General features: G+C 41.4%; 2 protein-coding genes across 2 annotated transcripts in view; one reads left to right on the top strand and one right to left on the bottom strand.

Moving 5' to 3' along the window:
- Nucleotides 1-11941, top strand: part of nsmaf (neutral sphingomyelinase (N-SMase) activation associated factor) — a 19428-nt gene extending 7487 nt beyond the window's left edge. Inside the window, exons 3-31 of the mRNA XM_080865741.1 lie at nt 412-490; nt 790-851; nt 1167-1203; nt 2077-2127; nt 2491-2562; nt 2665-2712; nt 3050-3102; nt 3276-3405; nt 3527-3598; nt 3698-3806; nt 4814-4990; nt 5112-5191; nt 5272-5362; nt 5764-5827; nt 7093-7144; nt 7235-7355; nt 7443-7574; nt 7661-7703; nt 7791-7957; nt 8379-8490; nt 8775-8833; nt 9019-9086; nt 9181-9248; nt 9335-9458; nt 9906-9989; nt 10200-10350; nt 10652-10754; nt 10840-10949; nt 11505-11941. Of these exons, the coding sequence (XP_080721867.1) occupies nt 412-490; nt 790-851; nt 1167-1203; nt 2077-2127; nt 2491-2562; nt 2665-2712; nt 3050-3102; nt 3276-3405; nt 3527-3598; nt 3698-3806; nt 4814-4990; nt 5112-5191; nt 5272-5362; nt 5764-5827; nt 7093-7144; nt 7235-7355; nt 7443-7574; nt 7661-7703; nt 7791-7957; nt 8379-8490; nt 8775-8833; nt 9019-9086; nt 9181-9248; nt 9335-9458; nt 9906-9989; nt 10200-10350; nt 10652-10754; nt 10840-10949; nt 11505-11599 (2614 nt within the window). The 3' untranslated portion in view covers nt 11600-11941. The remainder of the gene's footprint in view (nt 1-411; nt 491-789; nt 852-1166; nt 1204-2076; nt 2128-2490; nt 2563-2664; nt 2713-3049; nt 3103-3275; nt 3406-3526; nt 3599-3697; nt 3807-4813; nt 4991-5111; nt 5192-5271; nt 5363-5763; nt 5828-7092; nt 7145-7234; nt 7356-7442; nt 7575-7660; nt 7704-7790; nt 7958-8378; nt 8491-8774; nt 8834-9018; nt 9087-9180; nt 9249-9334; nt 9459-9905; nt 9990-10199; nt 10351-10651; nt 10755-10839; nt 10950-11504) is intronic.
- Nucleotides 11942-12418: 477 nt separating this feature from the next.
- Nucleotides 12419-21801, bottom strand: cngb3.1 (cyclic nucleotide gated channel subunit beta 3, tandem duplicate 1). Its single transcript, XM_080865744.1, has 18 exons — nt 21622-21801; nt 21151-21325; nt 20477-20543; nt 18908-19059; nt 18508-18807; nt 18217-18425; nt 18085-18135; nt 16876-16962; nt 16719-16783; nt 16523-16645; nt 15077-15218; nt 14830-14989; nt 14255-14352; nt 13981-14064; nt 13716-13834; nt 13328-13480; nt 13038-13170; nt 12419-12928 (listed from the first exon to the last, which is right to left on the bottom strand). Exons 1-18 carry the CDS (start codon nt 21715-21717, stop codon nt 12908-12910), a joined length of 2235 nt encoding a protein of 744 aa, XP_080721870.1. The 5' UTR covers nt 21718-21801; the 3' UTR covers nt 12419-12907.
- Between the last annotated feature and the right edge of the window lie 281 nt (nt 21802-22082).

Genomic DNA, 22082 nt, shown 5'->3' on the forward strand with positions numbered 1-22082 from the left:
TGTGAGTCAAATTCTGTTGTTTAGGCTAAACGTTTATTGCCATGTGGGACGACTTTACACTGTAGCTCTGCTCTGTAACATTAGCCTTGAGACCCATCAATTCAAAGAAAAAGTAATCTGTTGTTTGAATTCATTTCCGGTTTTGTCCCCCCCCCCGAAACACGGCCGATTGGGGGGGAAAAACCTGGGAAGGAAAATTGATAGAGGTTGCTAGCCTGTAATTAGCATATTTCTCCTAACATTTCAAGATTTTTTTTTTTTTAGTTTTATAAATGTCTATTGACTTTTTTGTGCAAAATATTTACTCTTGTTTGTTTTGCCAGGTTTTTGTGTGTTGTTTTGTTTGTTTGTTTTTTGGGGGGTGGGGCTAGCTATTACTTAACAAGCTAACATCAGCTTTTTTCTTTCCAGAAAAATCAGAGGTTCATTCAAGATTTGTTCCAAATCGATCATATTTGATCCAGAGGAGCTTGCAGAACCAATTATAAAGGTTTGTTTTTATAACATTCTTTAAAAAAACAAAAATAAAACTACAACCAATAAACATTGTGGTAATGCTGCTAGCTAAATTTAAAATTGTGAATTTTAACATTAAAAAATATACATTGGTGTCACAGGCCTGTCTTATCTTTGCTGGGAGATACAGTTACCATTATGTAGGCAGGCTGGATATAATGGAGACAGCCTTGTATTGTACGTTGTTTGTTTTTTGTGTACAAAATCTATGAATCATGGATTTTGTAGTTGCGCCACCACGTCTTTAATCATAACTGCTCACTCTGCTTTCAGATTCCTCTGCGAGATTGCAAGAAGATTGAGTTTGTGGAGGAAGAGAAGAACTCTTTTAACAAGTGAGCACAGTAATATCTTTGGCGTTGCATGTGCAAGTCACATGCTCATCTTTACTCAGTTTGACAAACCGGTTTGTTTACTTGGAGTGCAAATGTAGCCCAGCTGTACTTGAAAAGCAGTTTTGTAAGTAGCATCTGCAAATGATTGGGCTTCATGTGATTTTTTTTTTTTGAAAAATAAAAACGTGTGCACTACTACTTTGGATGCGGCACATGCTAATGGTGATTATTCTGTTTTATTAATCTTAAAAGTAATTATAGTTTTGATGTCATAATTCTTATTATTTACTATCTGATTTGTGCATGTGCTCACAGACCCGGACCATCAGCCATATCTATTCTCTCCAAGCAGGTGAGTTATGGAGTTATTACTTTTGTAAACATATTGTTCTTCAGAGAGGCACCAGCCCTCGCAGCTTTTTCTCTGTAATATATGGTATTTGATTGTTCAGGTTGATCCTCTTTACTTTCATCCTGTCTTTTTTGTCTAAGGCTACGTTCACACTGCAGGCGAAAGCGCATCAAATCCGTTTTTGTTTGACCCTATGCGACCCATATCCGAACATGGTATGCCAGTGTGAACGGCACAAATCCGATCTGGGTCACTTTCCTATGTGGTTCTGAATCCGATATATATCCGATGTTTTAGAAGCGACTGCTGTTTGAATGGTCATGTCGCGTTAAATCCGTCTTTTACGTCACTGACACAAGACAGACGCCAATTATCAGTGCCGGCGAAGACATCGCGAACGCTTCCTGGCCATCCAGTGTAGATGTTAGTCAAACTGTTGGGAAGACAGCGTGAACATTTTATTTGTACTGTATAATCTGCAGATTCTGACAGAAATCTGCAACTATCCTTTGAAGCACCGCTCCTCTCTAAAACAGCAATAAGGATCATTATTAGGTTATTTACATTATTATGTAAATATAAAATAACTTCAAGCAAAAATTGGGAAACGTAAAGTCCGAAGTCTTTATATTAAGGGCCGTCATTCAAACAATACTGTTTGCTCTGGGTCTAAACAGAGCGCGTTGTGTGTGACGTCTTCTTTTGCGCATGCGGGCCGCTTTGAGCGTTCACACTAGAGCACGTTTGCTGTCATATTTTATTTGTAGTGTGAACAAGCAGACGACAAAAACGGATTTGATCAAAAAATCGGAATTGCGCTTCAAGACCTGCAGTGTGAACGTAGCCTAAGTAAATCCACTCTTTCGTTTTCAGGTGATATACATCAAAGAAAGCAACGTTATTGCGCCTTACAGAAATGAAAGGGTGGGTGAGTCAGCTCAGCATGAGTGTCTTCTGTTGTGTATTCAGAGACTTGTTTGTGCTTAAAATCTGGAATGTCACTGTCTCACAATAACTGCTGCTGGCTTTTTCTTTTATTATGAAAGGGTGAAAACGGAAGGTAAAACTTTCTTACGATGAGTCAGAGCCCAAAGATCACAGCCTCTGGACTCATGTGCATTTGTTGGATCCATTTGAACACTATGCTATATAATGACCAGTGTAAAATTCTGGAATGATTGTCTAAAAACACTGAAGTACATTTTTAGGACAAGATCATAAAACCAGTGTGTCATTTTATTCACAAGAAACTTTCTTTTGTTTTTGAATAAACTTGTCTGATCACAGGAAGAAAAGACGCTGACCTTTCAGTTAGAATTCTGCAGTAAAACAGAGGATGTTGTCCAGACGTTACTTCAGGTATGTCGCTGGTACAAAACAAAATACTGTGGGGGGGAGTTTTGTGTCACGTGCGCGGTGTGAGCTGCTTTCATTCCCTTTAAAATCTGTTAAATTTTGCAGCTCCACAGGGCCTCCTGTCTGGAAAAACTTGGAGACCAGACTGCAATGGTAAGTCGATCATTACTCTCAGTCCACAGTAAGCCTCGAAAGCAATGCCCCACTTCACACACTGACAAAAATCCACATCATAAAATCTAAATAAAGGTCCAATTTGTAGTGGCTTCATGCCACAACAGTGTGGTCCATCTCCCATTTGTAGACCATTCCTCAAAACCCTGAAGATGAGGAAACGATGAAAAACAAATGCAATGAAACAGTGAAAGTCTGTTGCACTTCCTGTATTTGTCCCCTCTTACTCCTTCCTCTTTATGACCTTTAATTAGTTTAAAATTGTAAGTAACCATTGCGTAACCAAAGACCAAACCCACATTTCCTTTATTTCTAGATTGCTGCCAATCTACAATCCCGAATGGCGAGGTCATCGTTTGACAAAAACTGGTATGTAGATGTCAATCAGATGAGTCTTTATATGCTTTTTCCTAACTTTATTTTTAAGCCTCATTGGGTTTGTGTTATGCGTGACTTAAACTTAATATAGTGATTATTAAATAAGGTTTAGATGTACTAGAGCGTGCAGCCAGACAGGACTGTGGTTTTAATGTGCTGTGAAGCTTTCAGAGTGTTGCTGAAAACCCTCACATGGAGTGTGCAGTGGAGATGGTCATGCCTCTGGTGTGCAATCCAGGCCATGTCTGCGTAACAGATAAAAACCTCTACTTCCAGCCTCTCAATGGCTATCCGGTGAGATGACAAAGCAGGCAGTGGGAATGGTGTTGGTGTGGCTGTTTGTTCAGATGCTGAACACCAGTAATGTTTCCCAAACAAATGAATTGTAATTGGTGTGCACGTCCTCTCCCTTCAGGAAAATGTGATTCAGATAAAGCTGCACAACGTCAGGAGAATCTACAAAAGACGGCTTGGTCTTAGACCCCTGGTGAGTCGCAAGTGCTACTAAAGGTAGCTTTAGTATATTTCTTTACTGCAGTTTATTTGGATGATCTCATGGGTTCATGTGTTCGGTCTCCCTGCTCAGGGTCTGGAGGTATTCTGTTCTGAGAATGACTTCTGTTCAGACATATACCTGAAGTTTTACAGCACGACCGACAGAGATGAAGTCTACTACTACATCGCAACTTTCCTGGGTGAGACGATACAAGCCTATTAATAAATGTCTGATTTATTTTATCACTTCTTTAAAATATATTTTGCTCTAAAAGCCTGAATTTGTGGCCTCTGGGTGCTGTTTTCACACATGTGAGCTGTTTCTGTCAAGAATACACAACAAATTGCTTTAAAATCTCTTTAGGATCTTTTTCTTCTTTTGTTTTGTGTTCATACCTAAATCCTAAGAAAGATCGAATGTGTACCCATTAGGATACGGATTTGTTGGTGTGCGGGACTCATACATGCACAAAAAATTGACCACACAACATGCAATTAATTTGCACAAATGTCTTTGATACGCTGCGCTGAGATGGGGGTGACTCTCAAAGCAGAGCCAATGAGAATGGATAAGGATTTAGAATTGTTAAACTCGTATTAATTCTCGTCCGTATTGTGAACCCAATAAATCTAAACCAAGTGGAGTTTTTCAGAAGTAACAACGTGTCCGTCTTGGACAATCTTCAATACAGCAGTGTACCATGCTGCTTCCATTTGTGATACTTTGTTGATCATGCAGCAGTTCTGTCAGTAAATTATCAGAATCACGACTCGCTTGTTTTGTTGAGATTTATTGAACAAATTGAATGAAAGTTAACCGACCAGCAGTAAAGATGCAGACCCGTACAGATAGCTCCAGTCTGTGCTGCGTGTTGAGAAGAGCATCTGCAGAAAATGTTTACACATGATTACACGTGAAGGTGTGCAGCAGTGCACTCGCAGACATGGCTTTAAACAATACTGGATATAAGTGAGATCTAAATGTTCAAGGATTTAGGAGCAAACAGTGTGCCACTGGTAACCCTCAGCTACAGCCATCAAGTGATCACTAAATAGTCCAAAGCTGCAAGTAAACCTGGTTTCTGTGTGACGCAGAAGCAACATATGTAAAAACTGCTGTTGTCTTTATAAAGCAGTGCCGCTGATGCTTCATTCTCGGTGATTAACGGAACCACGTACCTGTGCTGTTTTCGCCTTTCTCGCTTAGAAAACCACGCGATAGAGCACACAGCAGAGAGCTACATGTTGCAGTGGCAGCGTGGTCATCTCAGCAACTACCAGTATCTCCTCCACCTCAACAACCTGGCTGACCGCAGCTGCAACGACCTCTCGCAGTACCCCGTCTTCCCATGGGTCATCGCTGACTACACCAGCCCGCGGTTAGGTGGGTCCGCAGACCTTTGCCGCTTTCTCCTGTCAGAGTGATGGTGGCTGAGATTTTGGGTCTTGCATCTTTGTAAAGATGCTGTAGTTTCTCACTGTCGGTACTTCGCTTTGTTTCTCAGACATGACAAATGCTGCCACATTCAGAGACTTGAGCAAACCTGTGGGAGCCCTGAACAAAGAGCGACTGGACAGGCTCCTGGTGAGACGACTGCCTGATCGTACTGTTTGTTTTTGCTGACAAGTTCCTTATTAACCACAGAGCTCTCCTCTTGTTCACAGGCTCGATACAGAGGCATGCCCGAACCTAGCTTCATGTACGGCAGCCATTACTCATCTCCAGGCTACGTCCTTTTTTACCTGGTCAGAGTTGGTATGTCACACAGTTAACATTACTTATCATCTACAGGACGTGTGGAACCAACAGATGTTATTTTTGTATGTTTTATAACTCTGAGGTTTAGCCTGCTGGTCACCTAGGTGACACAACAGTCAAATATAACACTACAGTTAAAAGCACAGCACAACACTTTCAGTCTTCATCTTGATGATGCTTGTGCGAGTCAAGCAGAAGTTTAAAGATCAGTCAAATGCAAAATTGTCACAGTAACTGTGACTCACATTGTGACTCACGGCCTTCAGAAACTGCACACTGACATTTTGGCGACACATAATTCTGTTCTCCTGATTATATTTGCTAATGCTTTTTGAAGTAACAGTAATGATATAATGATTTCTGATCTTTTAAATTCATTTGCTGTCCTCTAACTGCAGCTCCAGAGCACATGCTGTGTCTCCAGAATGGCCGCTATGACCACGCTGACCGAATGTTCAATAGGTAAATTATTTCCCCCGTTGTTTTAAACGTTATAATGGTAAAGTACAGAAATTTGCCCACTGGCTGATTTCTTTGTCATACTTGCATGTTTTAGATCAGGGTGTCAAACTCCAGGCCTCGAGGGCCGGTGTCCTGCAGGTTTTAGATCTCACCCTGGGTCAACACACCTGAATCAAATGATTAGTTCATTACCAGGCCTTCTGGAGAACGTGTTGAGGAGGTCGTTTAGCCATTTAAATCAGCTGTGTTGGATCAAGGACACAGGTTTAGAGGGGTTTATTTTTGTTTCTTTGTTTGTTTTTTGAAAAATAACATTGTGATTATCTCCAAGACAAAAGCTTAACTCTTTTTGAAAGGTTTGAGTCTCATTACATCTGATCTAAAACTAACACAGCATTTCATAAAGACAACACCGTGGCAACAGTCAGACACGGTGGTGGTACAGTGATTTGCTGTAACCATGACTTCAGCTCTCTACCAGAAACTGAAGGAGAATGTCCAGTCATCAGTTTGTGCTCCGAAGCTCAAGAGCACTTGGGTTATGATCTGAAACACACCAACAAGTCCCCCTCTGAATGGCTCACATTGATCGAGATGCTCAGCGTGACCTTCATGCTCAAAAACCCTCAAATGTGGCTGAATTAAAACAATTCTGCAAAGAAGAGCAAACCGAAGTTCCTCCACAGTGACTCGTTGCCAGTTGTCACAAAAGCTTGATTGCTGTTTTTGTTGCCAAACGTGGTAACCAGTTATTAGATTTATGGGGCAATTACTTTTTCCTCATTAATAATTATTTATGCATTTCTAAGGGACGATGTACAAAACATTTATTTCATGTGAGAACAACACTGAGAATTACCAGCTGACATTGGTGCAGGTTTACCTACAAGCTACTTTATACTAGCAGGTAAATGTAAACAGAGCTGAGAAGTTAAGCTCATCCTAACTCTGACTAAAATAGTGCTAATCAAAGAAGTTTGACACATAGATGTACATTTATCTGTGCACACTGATCCAGTTTAATCATGTGGGAGGAATGGATCCTGGATAGGTGTCCAGCCTATCACAGGGCAAACAGAGAGAAACAGTCATTCATGCTCACATTTACATGCACTGTTGTACAGGAACAGCATGCAAGCAGAGTTTGCAGTTTGTGAATACTGTGGAAACAAGTTTGAACACGTACAGTGTTTTCTGGTGAAGATGTGAATGTTGTATTTCACACTTTGAAGACGTGTTTGGTGACGTGTTGTGGTTTCTTACAGCATTGGTGAGACGTGGAAAAACTGCTTGGAGGGAGCTACTGACTTCAAGGAGGTAAAGCTATTCGTCTATTATCTGGTGTTGATGCTGTTTCTGTCGAGGAATGTCTTTCTTGACATGTTGCTTTTCCTCGTATGTTTGCAGTTGATCCCAGAGTTTTATGGGACAGACCCCAGCTTCCTGGAAAACAGACTGAGTCTGGATTTGGGCAGACGGCAGAACGGAAGTTTAGTTGGTGATGTCGTTCTTCCGCCGTGGGCCACAGGTGAACTTCCTGTCGACCGGCTGTCTGTGTGTCTCTGTAATATTAGGAGTCACGTGAGGAAGTAAGGGTTGCTGTTTCTTCCTCCAGAGTCCAGTGATTTTCTTCAAAAGCACAAAGCCGCCCTGGAGAGTCAGTATGTGTCCGAACACCTTCATGAGTGGATTGACTTGGTGTTTGGCTTCAAGCAGAGGGGCAGTGAAGCTGTGGCGGCTCACAACGGTAACATGACCAACAGCTACTCTCAGTACAAGAGGCGCGAAAACATGCCAACGATTAATATTCATCTCATTGTTTTCCTTTCTAAGTGTTTCACCCACTGACCTATGAGGGCGGGATCGACTGTGACAGGTACAGAAAAGAAAATCCAACGAGAATATTTCCAAATGCTCATCCCGCCTCGTTGGCCTAACGTTTCCCCTCTGTCTGTTTGGCAAGCATTGAGGACACCGATCAGAGAATCGCCATGCTGACACAGATCCTGGAGTTTGGCCAGACGCCCAAACAGCTGTTCACCAGCCCTCACCCTCAGAGGATCACCCCGAGGTTTCAGAACATTACGCGAAGCTCGAGCATCAACTCACCCGACGCTGACCTATCTCCAGGTAACACCGCACAGCACGGGAAGTGTGTGAGAGCCCTGCAGCTGCAGAGCTTTCTCTTTCATTGTTCAGGCTTAAGTAGCTAATAACACGATGCAACGGCAGCTGTGAGAGCTGAGCAGTGTTTCTAAAGCCCACACAGTTATGTGCTTCACTACTCCTCTCTGGGAGGATGGTGCATGTCTCAGTGAGTGAAGCCAATCAACACAAACTCAAGATTAAAAAGAGTCACAAAACGATGAATTATTAATTTACTCCTGGTTTTTTTTTTTTTTTTTTTTTTTCTGGTTTTACTGAAGAAAAAAAGTTTCATTTATGCACTTTCAGCTATATTAACTGCATTTTAATGTGTTTTGATATATAAAATGTTTTTCATAACCATAACAAGTTAACATGTAGGCCGGATCCCTGTGTTGTTTTGCAGCCTCTCAGGGCGAGGACTCGTCTTTCGAAGATCTCACCGAGGAGAGCAGGAGGTTGGCCTGGGCAAACATGGAAAGTCTGAAGCCCGTTTCCAGCCACAAGATCCATAAAGAGTGAGTCAGGAGCTGCTCGGTGGGCTGCAGTTACAGCAGAGTACAAATGTAACCACATACAGCAAAAGTGAAAGCCCTGCCTCAAAAATGAGGAAGTGAATTCAAAGAAAGCAGGTAGCAGGCAGCTGCAGGAGCTCCACACCCCTTCAGAAACTTAATACTAGTTTCAGGACTACTTCCTTCAATAACAGTTATTCTAAACAAATTCTTCATTTCATGTGTTTTTTTTAATATACGTGTATATTTATGTTTTTTAAGTAACTTTGTTTCTGCTGTATGTGCAGAGCTGTGACAGGCATTGCTGTGTCTCGAGGTGGATCGGCTGTTTTCTCCACATCTAAAGGTTTGGAAAATGTGTAGACTGAGAAGAAATGTAGACGACTCAGATCTACTTGGAAACTCATTTTGTTTTCTCTTTAATTAAAAAGCTGTTGAGCTAAAAGGATTAAGAGAAGGATGAATTACGGTTTGCTCCGTTCTGTCAGTGGAGACGTGTTTCACGCTGACGCCTCTCGCTCTTTATTACAGACTCGACACTTAAAATGTTTTCCAAAGAGCTGAAGGAGTTCCAGAGAAGCATGTCGTTCTCTAACATGGTACGCTCGCCCGTTCAGCATCTCCTTCCTCGGATCTCTTCTAGCAATCTGTTCCATTTCTCTGTAAACAGTAAACCGCTCGACTGTTTTTCAGGCCTTGTCATCGTGTTTGATACTGGCGGACAGTAAAACGGTGGTGTGCTCTTCGTGGGACAACAATGTGTATGGACTGTTTATTCATTATATTTAACGTGGTTTTCAGAGAGTTTTGACGGCTTCTCGCTGACCTGCACGCTCCTCTCTCTCAGGTATTTCTACTCCGTCCCGTATGGCAGGCGGCAGGATACGCTGATGGGTCACGATGACGCTGTCAGTAAAATGTGCTGGTTTGAGGACAAACTCTACACAGCATCCTGGGATTCCACTGTTAAGGTAAAGTATTGTCTCTATAACCCTTTTCAGACATGGGACATGTTACAGTGCTGGACTAATGAATTTACTGAAGGGAGAGAGCTATGCAGTATTTGTCATATGGACCAGATTGGACAGTACATCACATGATGAATAACACACGAGGTCCCTTTACTAATAAATAAGGAGGCAACATCGTAGACACATCAGACTCACACAAACGGTAAAATGATATCCTGAAAGCTTTCCCTGGACAGGAATGAGAATACTGTTATTGCATCGTAGCTCGCACTCGTGCTGTGATGACAGCTGAGAGTCCGGCCTGGTCAGGCTGCATGAAGCTAAACCTGGGTGCTCGTTCTGAAAAGAAGCCGGCTTGTTTCAGTGCCAGCAGACTGAGGAAGACTAAGGACTCCATGTCAGAGAGAGGATGAACCTTTAGCGTTGTTTTCTGTGTGACCTTCACAGGTGTGGGAATGCAACTCTGACAGCTTTTCCACTCACAAGAGATCCCAGTTTAATTTGCTGGGTGAGTTGGAACATGATGCTGGGGTGAGTGACAAAACCGCAGCCACAGGTTTCATCAAGATCTTACAAACTTCATGTGGATTTAAATGCATCATAGTAACGCTGTGTGCATGTGTTATTGTTGGAAAGACTCTGACAAATAAAATGTTCATATTTGTCAAACACTGAGACATTTTAGCAGCGTTAAAAACATACGTAATAAAAACATGTTTGCTCTCTAACATTCAAATTCAGGTGAACACAGTCAGTCTGAACCCAGCTGGGACTTTGCTGGTGTCTGGATGTAAAGATGGGGCCGTCACCATCTGGGACCACAGCAGCCAAAGGACTCTGCAGCAGATCCACTGCCACAGTGGGACCATCCACCAGACGGACTTCAGTCCTGGTTTGTGTGAACGTGGAACTTTGATCACCTAAAATGTTAAACATAAAATTCAGATCTGCTCGTGGAAGCGTTGAGTAAAAAATTCCCTTAAGCTTAATGTTTGTCTCAGTACAGTTAAAGTGCATGTGGAGAGCACTTCTTCAGCTTTCTTTGAAGCGGCTGTTGGCTGCTTGATTCTTCTGTGTGAATCAAACAACCCTTTACTGCTGAGCAGGAAGAATTTCTGTTGAGAAATTACAACTCCCAGACTCATATGTATTATCCAAAGACGTGTGTGATTATACCACTTTTGCATTCTCAGATAGCCGACACGTTCTCAGCGTTGGAGCCGACTCCTGCATGAAGGTTATCGACGTCCAGACGGGAATGGTGATCTCCTCTGTGAAAGCTGAAGAGGAGCAGAGGTTTTCCTAGCAATCCAGAACTTTGTATTTCACTTGTTTCTTTGTGCTATGTTCAAAGCATTTAGCAGCATGTTTGTGTGTGCAGGTGTTTCTGCTGGGATGGAAACTGGGTGCTGTGTGGGGGCCAGTCTGGTGACCTCCTCCTGTGGGACCTTCTTACCAACACAGTTACCAAGAGGATCCCTGCACACTCAGGTAGAGCTCATCTTCAGTAATCATTGGGTGGAGTTTTTACCCCCGTTTTCAAACTTCTGATGCTGCTTTGTTTATTGGCTGTAAAACCAGCAACAAGAAGGAAAGAAAATCTGCTACATTTGTGGTTTTATTTACTGCCAGTTGAACGAATTGGCAGGAATGAATAGACAAATTTACCAGGAACTTCTGCTAATTCATTGTCCTGAATGACCCTGAATCATAACATAAAGTTGTTAGTAAATAACAGAAAATGGTGGGCCAGATTGGAGCCTTTGCTGGTCGATTCTGGTCCCCGGGCCTTATGTTTGACACCCCTGTCTCTAAAGTATTGGTCAGATTTCTGTGAAACTTGCACAGAATAAAAAACACACAGTTCACTAATTTCCACTAAATCTGTAATATTTGATTCAGAAGATGTCACTGGATGCTAATTTGGCTAATATGTTTGTGCCACTAATGTAGTAAAACCTTAAAATGTACATGCGTTATAATAAATGTATCAATTAATAACAATATAAGCTAAGGAATATTATACATAAATCCATGTACACACAGGTGCTGTCACAGCCATGTGGATGAGTGAGCTGTGCACCACAGTGATCACAGGTGGAGAGGACCGACAGATGATCTTCTGGAAGCTCCAGAGTTAAAGTTCCGTCTCTGTTGGGGAGATAAAGACTCCCAGTGCAATATCCTGGACAACACAGGCCAAGTATCCTGCTGACTGCCTTTGAAAGAGACTCACAAAGGACTTGAGACATGCTGAAAACATACTCTAAACGTGCAGCATCTCAGAGGAGTTGGCTCTGAACTGTTTTTAATCCAAAACCAAGCAACAGGCCACACGCGGTCGTCTTAGTTTTCATTGATGTCTGCATCTTGGGAGAAAATGTCTACTTACAGTTTCGTGCATGAGAGACGGAAGCAGAAGTGTACGTGCCTGATTTTTCACTTCAGTTTTTAGCATGTTATACATGCATACATACATACATGTGGACTTTGCCTAAATTTATTAACTGTTAAACATCACGTAGCTAATCTCTTCCTAACCTCCCTCCACAGCTCCCTAAAGGATAAAGCAGGTGTAGTTGGTGGATGGATTGTACCTTGTTTTTAAATAAGCAATCATGTTTCAGTAGCTTTATATGAATTTTAATTTTGCAGTGGATTTACAGTGTCTGTCAGAGCTTTATGGTGCTCAGGTTTTATTAATAAATCATGGTTGCCTCTAAAACGTCTCCTACGGATCATCCTGTATTTTGCAATATTTCCACAACAAAAAAAAAGTAAAAGTTTAGTAAATGCTCATGCTTTTGGATTTCATGTCAAGAGGAAAGACAACTTTAATCAATATATCAGAGGTATTTTGGTTATTTACAGTGTCAGTGATGTTTGGACATCCAACAAACACTGGGGCTAAACCCAGACTACCCAGTAACAAACAGAACCATTTCTATATTGATATTTGATACTCTTGGTTACACCTCTTGGTCAAAATTCAAATAGACTACAAGTCCAGCAGCTCAGTTAACAGTTTAAAGGTCACTCAGCCACTAGGTTGTGCTCTTTGCACAGAGAGAATTCCAGTCAGGGATGGAAGAGCTTCGCATCACCCTGAACACCTAATAATGAAACTGAGGATAATTTTTGCCTTTTTCTTTTTTTAATATATAAAGTCGATCATTTGCATGACACAAATTTCAAACAGTTGTCCTCTCCTGTTACAGACGGTTCTGTGTATATTGATGAATCTGCAAAGAGTGTGGGGGAGATTATTAGTGCTTTCCAATCATAGCACTTTGCTGCTTCCAGCAGACGTTTGAACTGAAGAGTATCAGGTCACATAAACCTCTGAATCACAACAGCTCTTCTGGTCGCTGTAGACCGGTTCCATTATGGGTCTTTTGGTAGCAACGGAAAAGTAGAAGACACTCTCAATAACACTCCACATCCACTTCCTATTTCGTCTCTTCCATTTTCTGTGGACAAGAAGACAAAGTGATGACAGGACCCAACATCACAAATACTTTAGCCATCAGTGCTTTTAAACGGCCTACAGCAGAACACGCTTCCCCACATCACGTTTACCTTGAGTTTTTTCATATTTGCAAGAGCTCTGAGTAGCTTGGGCGTTGGTGGCTTTGGTCCAAACAGAGCCAGTCCTTTCTGCTTCTCCTCATTACCTTTAGCAGGTACAGCTCCTTTGGCTTTGACTAGTTTCCTTCACAGTGACAAAAAAAAAAACACCACATATTTCTTAAAAGGATGCATATTTAAATTTCATTTAACGTAATGATTTGGATGGAGGTTTGGAGGGTATATGATACTTTTAAATTTGAATGAAAATACGGTTCCTGAAGCACTAATAAGCGGCTCACCTGCCCTTCCTGGCCAGCACCTTCTCAGACTCCGGGTAGTGGACGAGGATATCAAACAGGTCTTTCTTCTCCAGCACAAAAAGGTTAGCGAAGCCGTGAGCTTTTACATTGGCTGTGCGCCTGTTTCCTCCATCTTTAGCAGACTGCAGTAAACTGTGGTTGGATAAGCAGACAAAAAACAATATGGCCTACTACTATGGCCAAAGTAAAGCAACACAACCACTGCGCAATGTACACAACTTCACAAAAGCAGCATTAAAGACGTGATAAAAACTGCTAGGATTTTTTTTTTTTTTCTTCTTAGATTATCTCCACCCAAAGTTAACGTGACATCATCGTAACAAAGGTTTCACAGCATCAGCTGTCCTTCCTGATGCTGCAGACTTGCCTGATTTCCCCAAACACGGAGCCGGCCTTCAGCGTCACAAACACAATGCTGTTGTCGGGTCCTCCCACCACCTGCACCGCTCCACTTTTGATGATGTACATCTCTTTACCGATGTCACCCTGCAGAGGACAGATCAGCGCAGTGACACTCAGCTCAGGTCACCTTGTTGCTTCATGATGATCAGCACAGTTCAGAAATATGTTGCTTGCTACTTTGTAGCCGTGTCGTTACCTACAGACATGTATACACATATGTATGCACCAACCTTCTTCACAACAAAGTCTCCGGGTAGATAAATGATTGACTTGAGCCTCAGTAACATGTCCACTAACATCTGCTGGTCACAGCCCTGAAGGACAGAGTGTAGTGAGTACTGACTTTCACTGAATCACAGAAGCTCTGCTTTGCTTTACTCATCTCTGAAAGCAGCCAGCATAACTTCATTACACTTCACTACAGTTCATTATCCGTCCACTCACACGCCCTTTCTCTAATACACTTTCTATGGTACTAGAGCGCTGAAGCTTAAGCAGCCTCACCTGGAACAATGCAATCTTCTGGAATGTGGCAAGGTTGATGTCCACAGCAATGGCAATTCTCATCACCAGAGGCATCTTGTCCAGGAGCTCGGACTCATCTGAGAAGGACAGACAGTGTGATTCCATGTGAGCACATTCCAGATTTTTAGTCTGTGCATTTTTGCGGCTCATTATTAGTCATGCTTGAATCCTTAAGGAATGGCTGAGTCTTTTTCATTACCTCAGCTGTAACGTCAATTCATTTCAGCTGCATTTTGTTATATAGCACCAAATCATAACAGCTGCTGTCTCAAGATGCTTTATATTGTAAGGTAAAAACCTCACAATAATACAGAGAAAATTCTTAACAATCAAACACCCTATGAGCAAGCCCTTGGTGACAGTGGGAAGTAAAAGCTTCCTTTTAACAGGAAGAAATCTCCAGCAGAACCAGGATCAGTGGCCACGACTCGTTTTCTTTTGTTTGTTTGTTTTTATATAGAAATGTATTTGTGTGGATGAATATTCCCTGTTCCCCATTTAAACTCATCAGCTTCTTCCGGTGAGGACACAACTGAGAGGTATACATTTCTCACCCAGCATTCCCTGAGCTGCCCAGGTGTAGTTGTACCAGGTGCGGACTCTGTTCTGGACTAGCTTGGGGATCGTATAGGTGTTCATGTAGGAAACACATCCGTCCATTGACGCCCGGAAGTATGTCTGAGCTGCTGTAGCTGCTCCTATGACATCTCTCATCTGAAAGAAAGGCAGAAATGTAAAGTGTCACAGAGAAGTCATAGATATTAACAGGTGGAATATTAACATTGAAGAATATCCTCCTACCTGTCCGATCAAACTCGAGAACACAAAGACACCAATAAAGAAGTTAGCCATCTGAAAGGAAATCTCAAAGGTGGTTACAGGTTCCGGTAAACCCCCGATGTTGATCAGACTGCGAACTGCAAAGTAGTAGCAACGCAGGTACCTGCGCAGGGACAGGAGTGAGAAGACAGGAGTTATCCACAGCTACAGACGGCATGTCGTAAATCTTTTAGTTTACTGGGATCAACAGGAGCATGGTACGCCTTTATGCTGTGTAAAGATCTAACATGGTCCTAAGAGACAGGCCAAGAACTTTAACCCTTTCATGCATGAATTATAACAACTTCAATCAGGATTGTTTTCACAAGTATTTTTATTCATCTTTAGGTATGAAAAAAAGATTTTTGAACTTCATTTTTTTTAAACATGTAGTTTTTTACATGTCCACTAAGGTGGACAACTGGCTGACCAGTGGGTGGCAGAGTATGTAGTGACACATCAGTGTCCAATGTTTATGTGCAAGTATACCATCAACACTGACACCAATACAAGAAAACAGCCTTTGAATAGCTGTGTCCACTGTTGTGACCACTATGCATGAAAGGGTTAAAGAACGGCGTTACCACAGATGAACATAAAATATAAACATTTTTAAATACAGGAGTATTAAAACAGAACAATACGAGTTCTTTAAACTGAATTCAAAAGTGAGCGATGTCAGTCAGGACTCTGTGTAAGTCAGCCGACGTCACTCAGTGAACAAAAAGTCAAGAGCAAGTCACTCTGTCAGCATCAGTATGGTTAAACGTCCTCAGGAGCGCCGCATTTGATTTGCATAACGCTGAAAATAATTATTAATATCAGAGAGTTTAATCAATCTGCAGTTAATTAATGGACATTATTTAGATTTGTAGCTCCCAGCTAAGATGAATGCCAAAACACAATTCTTAATTAATATTTAAAAAAAGGATAAAGCAGAGCTGGTCTTTGTTCAGGAGGTACTCTTACAAAAATCACAGAGCATGCTGTGCACGTTAGGATACAACAGAGGGCGCTGCTGATCTCCCCAAGCACACGCAGCACGGTAAATAATCATCTTCATCTGCATACTGCATACCAGCAAGCAAAAAACATGTGCATATGTGTCATTAAATAATGAAATAGATTTGGTTTTGGAAACACCAAGTTATAATATTCTTGGTAATGATGAAACTTTTGTTTCACCGTGTCACAACATCGCTACATAGACACAGCTTGACTTGGCCTTGTTAAGCTTTCCTTTAAATAGAGAACCCCTGCTTTCTGCTTTTTGTTGTTTGAGATTATTTATACACATCTCTCTCTGAGTTTTAAATTGTTTCATTAAAAGGAAAAATGAAATATTTTCTTTTGAAATGACATGTTTCAGTTCCACGGTGAACTCCAGAGTACAGTGTAGAACTTTAGGTCCCAAACTGGTGTACATACGCTGTGCCATTCCCGCCATACACCCATGTAGTTGTGGCAAGACCCTGGTGCACTGAGGCGACGTAGTAAGCACAGGCGTTGAGGTGAAGCATGAAGAGCAGGTAGCCTGTGGTGCGGGCAACTCTGTGTCAGAAAGACAGAAATGGTGACGCTAAAGCTACAAAACAGTGACACCATGCGATTCACGAGCAGTCACCTCCAGATGTAAGCTTTGGCCATGACACTCTCAAGTCGATCACTGAACTCAAAGAAGGAACCAATCTAAAACACACAGGGGGAAAAGTAAAGGAACTTATCAGAAAATGTAATGGAAAAAAAGTACAATAAAAAGAAGTTAGCATCCTCCTGCCTACCCTGATGAAGCGGTTCAGTCGGTAAAACGAGGAGAATTCAAAGTACAGGCAGAGCAGGTCGAAGGGGAGGATGCTGATTATATCAGTCTACACGGAACAGAATACAAACATTTGTTAAACTTTGGATTTTGCTGCAAAGCTCACAGATATGAAAGAAGAATAAAAACTGGTTCAGTAAAAATATAAATATAACAATGCAAACTTCTAACTGCAAAAATGTGGATAAAAAACAAATGCAGTGTCACCATCTATCCATCTATCCAAATCTATATATTTAATGTTGTACCACTTTATAATACGGTCTGCAAAAAAGAGAGAGTAGAGAAAACAATGAAATAACTAGATTGTAAGTAAGTGTAAGTACTGTGTGAGTCATTTTAAGAAAGTTTTGCATGACTTCAGGTATTTTACTGGAAAGGAGACATAAAATATTCTGTAAGTTATTCTTATGTATTATGTAATTTCTTAGTAATATTGCAGAAAAACAAACAACATTTCCCATTCTTACATTGCAAGAGCACTTTACAGTCTTTATCACACATATATTAGTAAGATAAAAGGACACGTGAAAAACAGAACATCGATCGTGCACAGCAACATAATGAATATTGAATAAAGATGTAAAAAGGTAAGATTAATCCACTCTATAATACGACCCACGCCCCAAAAACTACAGCGTTTGTATGATGTAGAAAAAACGTTTTCTGAAAACTTACCATGAAATTGGACACAACTTAAAACTGCTTATGCAGTACTTATATTTACTTAAACTACAATCATTTCTTTATTTCCTGCAAACACTTTAGTTTTAACTTTCTTGTTCTAGTGTGCCTACCTGTCAATATTTGTAGGTACATTTAATTACAACGTAATACCAAATAATACATCTTTAGTCGCCTTTAGTGTTATAAAGTGTTTAATTTAATTCAAACCATTTAATAAATAGGATTTTATTTATTTATTTCTAATATATGCTCATTTCATGCCAGTGCCAGTGCTTGTTGTTTTGGACATTAAGGCACTCATTTATGGAGTCTTGGATTTGGAATATGTGTAGTTTGGCTTTATCTTGCTGAAATAAGCAAGTACCACAATTCCTGACATTATGTTAATTGTGTTATTTTTCAGTTGTTGAACAAAACTGTACTTAACTGGAGTACTTAAGTAAATGTATTTAGTTACTTTACACCACTGGACACATGTTCTCACCTTAAATTGATGTGATTTTCGATAATGTAGCTTAGTCAAAGCTCTGTCTTTCTGCAAGCAACAGAAGTGCGAAAGTCAATTAGACTATTAAAATGTTATCAGGTACATGTGACTGAGTGGTTTGTGACTTACAATGATGTCTCCAGCTTTGACAAACTGAAGGCGAGGCTGCCAAACAATGATGTCTATTATATTTACAATGTCGCTAAGAATGTCGAGGAATATCCAGTAGCGGTTGGCAGTTTCACTGTGGTAAGGGAAAGCCAGCCTGGCGGAGCAAAACCAGACGTTGTAATTGTACGCCAATGCCACGAAGCTCAACCAGGAAATGTACCGACGATCTGGAGAGAGAATGACAGAAATGTCTGTCAAGTATTTAAAGGCAAATACAAAAAATTCATTGAGCTTAGGTGTGATGCTTACCTGTGAAAGGATCAATGGTGGTCCCCAAGATGACATCCATTTTTTCCTCCACTGGATGGAAGAGGACGTCAAAGCAGGAGCAGCTGATTTGTGGGAGGATCCTTTCTTTCTTCTTGGCCTCCTCTGCCAGTCTCTCCTCCTCGGCTTTCTTCTCGGCCTCCAACCTTTTCTCCTCATCTTTTTTCTTCTTCTCTTCTGCCTTTTTGGCCGCTTCCTCCGCCTTCTTCTTTTCTGCTTCTTCCTTGGCTATGCGCTCCTCTTCCTTCAGTCGGATGTAGTCATCCTTTCTCAGAATAGGTGCTAAAAGGCAAAAAAAGAAGCATACGATGACTTAAGACATTAGTTTGCATGTTGTTGTTTTTCTCTCTAAGCATGCTGGCTTGTTTTTGACCACACTTACTGACAGGTGGTGTGACTTCTGGAGATGTGGCGTAAGGGTCTATGGCCTTCTCTTTGAGTATCTCTGTGCGTTCTTTTAACTTCTTGGCTAAAAATCGGATGGTGTCGTCTGTGTAGCGGGAGTAGACAACAGGTGGAGGAGGCGCTTCTTCACTAAAAACAGATAAATTAGAATAAAACACGCAACTCATAGCTTTAGGTAGACACCGGGAGAGACGACAGCAGCGCTGCTTTTCCACTTGTTAAACAGGCATTTGTTACATTTCTATGACATTAATATATTTCCTCAACATTCCCTTAAAATTCTATTGAAGCAACTCCAGCTTGCATGAGAACACAGGCAGATCAATCTCAGTCACAAATACCACTATAAGCTCCTAATCTTCTTTCCTCCTTTATGTGTCACATGCTGCAAGTCACAGTGTTATCACATCTTGAAAAGTAAGTGTTGAAGGTCTCCAGAGACCTCTCTCATTGGGGAGGGGGTGGGGACTTTGTGGAGTCATCAGTCCTTACTGTTAGATACCTGTTAGATATACCTGTAACTATTCTTGTCCTCAAGCGGCTCAGAGTTCATGAAAACAGCAGAGCTAAAGGAGAGCCAAGTTATTCTTAGTACAGTTAACGTGTCCTGGTGCAGTGCCCGTACAGGGACAGCGTAAACTGGGTTGTTCTACAGATGCCCCTAAATGCCTCAAATGTAGGCAACTGGTTGCTGTGAATACTAACAGACACGCACATGATGTTAGAGGGTGTTTGGAGAATGAAACCAGCTTTAAAACACTCAGGATGTGTTTGATTTACTTTCATCTGTAATTCAGGGGGTTTAACAAAAGTATTACACTAACTGTTTAGGAGTTGCAGCAAATTTTTTCTATAGTCTCCCATTTTCAGATGCTTAGAAGTAATCAGTTAACCATAATTTTAAAATAGTTTTGTTTCTAAGACTGGTCTGGATGTCGTCAAATACCTTGTTTTTGCCCTTGAGTTGCTTTTACGGCAGCTGTTGCTTGTTTGTGTCTCTCTCTGTATTCAGGTTTGTATTTAAGAACTGAAAAGCATGCTTGGGTTGAGATCAGGGGACTCACTTGGGAGTTGAAGAATAGCTCATTTCTTTACCTTGAGAAGCTCTTGGGTGTCTTTTGCAGTGTGCTGTGGGTCATCATCCATTTGTGCAGAGAGTATAGCTCTGAACACTTCATCCTGCTACTTCTATCAGCAGCCTCATCGCAAATAAACACTAGCAGCCCAGTTCCACTGCTAGCCATACATGAGTTGCTTCTTTCTTTCTCCATACTTTTCACTTCCTATCATTCTGGTTCAGCTACCAAATACAAGCTCAACACTTAATTAACTCCAGATATTTGATCTGCTCAATTTGTCACGAAATAATGGAGCTGAGCTCATCTGGCCATGAAACTGCTTGCCAGTCAATTGTCCAATTACATTTGTGATTCTAATGATGGAGGGTTATGTATAAAAATGGCTGTAATTACAAAACTAATAACGTAATAATTGCTAATGCCCTTAAATAAGCTGAAAAAGGAGTACAAGCATGATGAATTCTTACCCTTCAATGTCCTCTGGATTGGCAGGAGCAGCAGTGGGAGCGGGAGCAGCAGGTGCCTGCGCAGGAGCTGGAAGAAAAATATAACATCATTCTTTAGCTTTTCATTTCTATGACTGTTACAGAACCCCCACTGAAAACCTTCAGATTCTATACTGTAGAAAGATATTTAAAAAACAATTCAAGTGCAAAGTTCAACAACCAGAGCAGCATCATGCACCGCATGCTTATTTGACATTCAGCCCTCTATTCTTACATATCCCGAGGGATGCTGTTCGTATTTTAAACCACTGGTACACGAGGAAAAGATCACCACAGCATGAAGGAAGGCTGTTTCTTATTGCTTACTTTAGTACAGCAGTGGGAACCTAAACTTTCCCAAGACAGTGCTCACTGTTTGTGATACAGGATCAGCCAGATGACACCAATCCCTTTGTCTGTGATTCACAGAGAAACAGGGAGCAGATGGACAGTCTAACAATCCACTAAAAGACACATTTAGTGAATCTACAGCAAGGCCAGAGAGTGTGACATATAACAGAGCGAACCAACACCTCTCACATCTGTGGACGATGGTACATACTGACCAAAAAACATTCCCTTCAAACCACTTGACCATCACCCTAATAACAATGTAACTGAATGTGGAACTCAGCTCAGATAAACACGCATCTCACCTGTTTTTGGCTCTTCTTCTTTCTTCTCCTCCTTTTTCTTTTCCTCCTCTTTCTTTTCCTCCTCTTTCTTTTCTTCTTCTTTCTTTTCCTCCTCTTTCTTTTCTTCTTCTTTCTTTTCCTCCTCTTTCGTGGGCTGATCTTCTTTTTCTTCTTTCTTTTCTGGCAGCGTTTCTTGCTGTAAATTTAAAACACAGGCAGAGGGAAGAGAACAAATAGCAGTGATTAGCCTGCCAGTGTAGTATCAACCTGTGCAGCACCAGCCTATGTTTTGAAGAACCAGTGACAGCTCCTGTCCATATTAGTGTCAAGCTGCCTCAGAGGCTTTCACCTCCTGTTGTGTATTTTAATACAACTCAGTCTGACAAGCTTGGAGAAGCCAATGAACCTGATTAATGTTTAATTTGAATGGTGTGTCCACTGGATGAACACAGTGTTTGTCAAATTAAAATAAAGGGAGATTTAAGCTCTTACCGTAGCCGGTGGAGCCGGGGCAGAAGGCGGAGCGGCAGCAGCCTGGGCAGGACGAGGCTCAGGAGCCCCGATCAGCTTCTTTAACCTGCTGAACATGGCCAGACAGAAAAGAGTCTGACCTTTCCACTGCTTCTTCTGCAAACTTCTTTTTTTTAGATGTTAGGTCTTTGAAAGAGTACCTGAACTGCTTGTTGTGGAGTCTTTACCTCAAACCTGAACAGCAGACTGAAGCAAATAAAATTCTAGGAATCAGTAAGTCCCTCTAGGCACTCCCCTTTCTCCAGGAGCCAACAGCAGCTCAACGAGCTGAGCCGACAATCACTGCCAGCAGAAATAATGGGTCTCCTGGAGTTGTGAGCACAGCCCAGAAAGAAGACTTTTACCAAAAAGCACCAGTGCTATTTTTTTAATATGTTAGCGAATTTATATAAAAACCTATACCTGATCAACGTAAGCTGGAG

The sequence above is a fragment of the Rhamphochromis sp. 'chilingali' genome (genome assembly GCF_963969265.1).
Source record: "Rhamphochromis sp. 'chilingali' genome assembly, chromosome: 18".
NCBI classification, from domain to species: Eukaryota; Metazoa; Chordata; class Actinopteri; order Cichliformes; family Cichlidae; genus Rhamphochromis; species Rhamphochromis sp. 'chilingali'.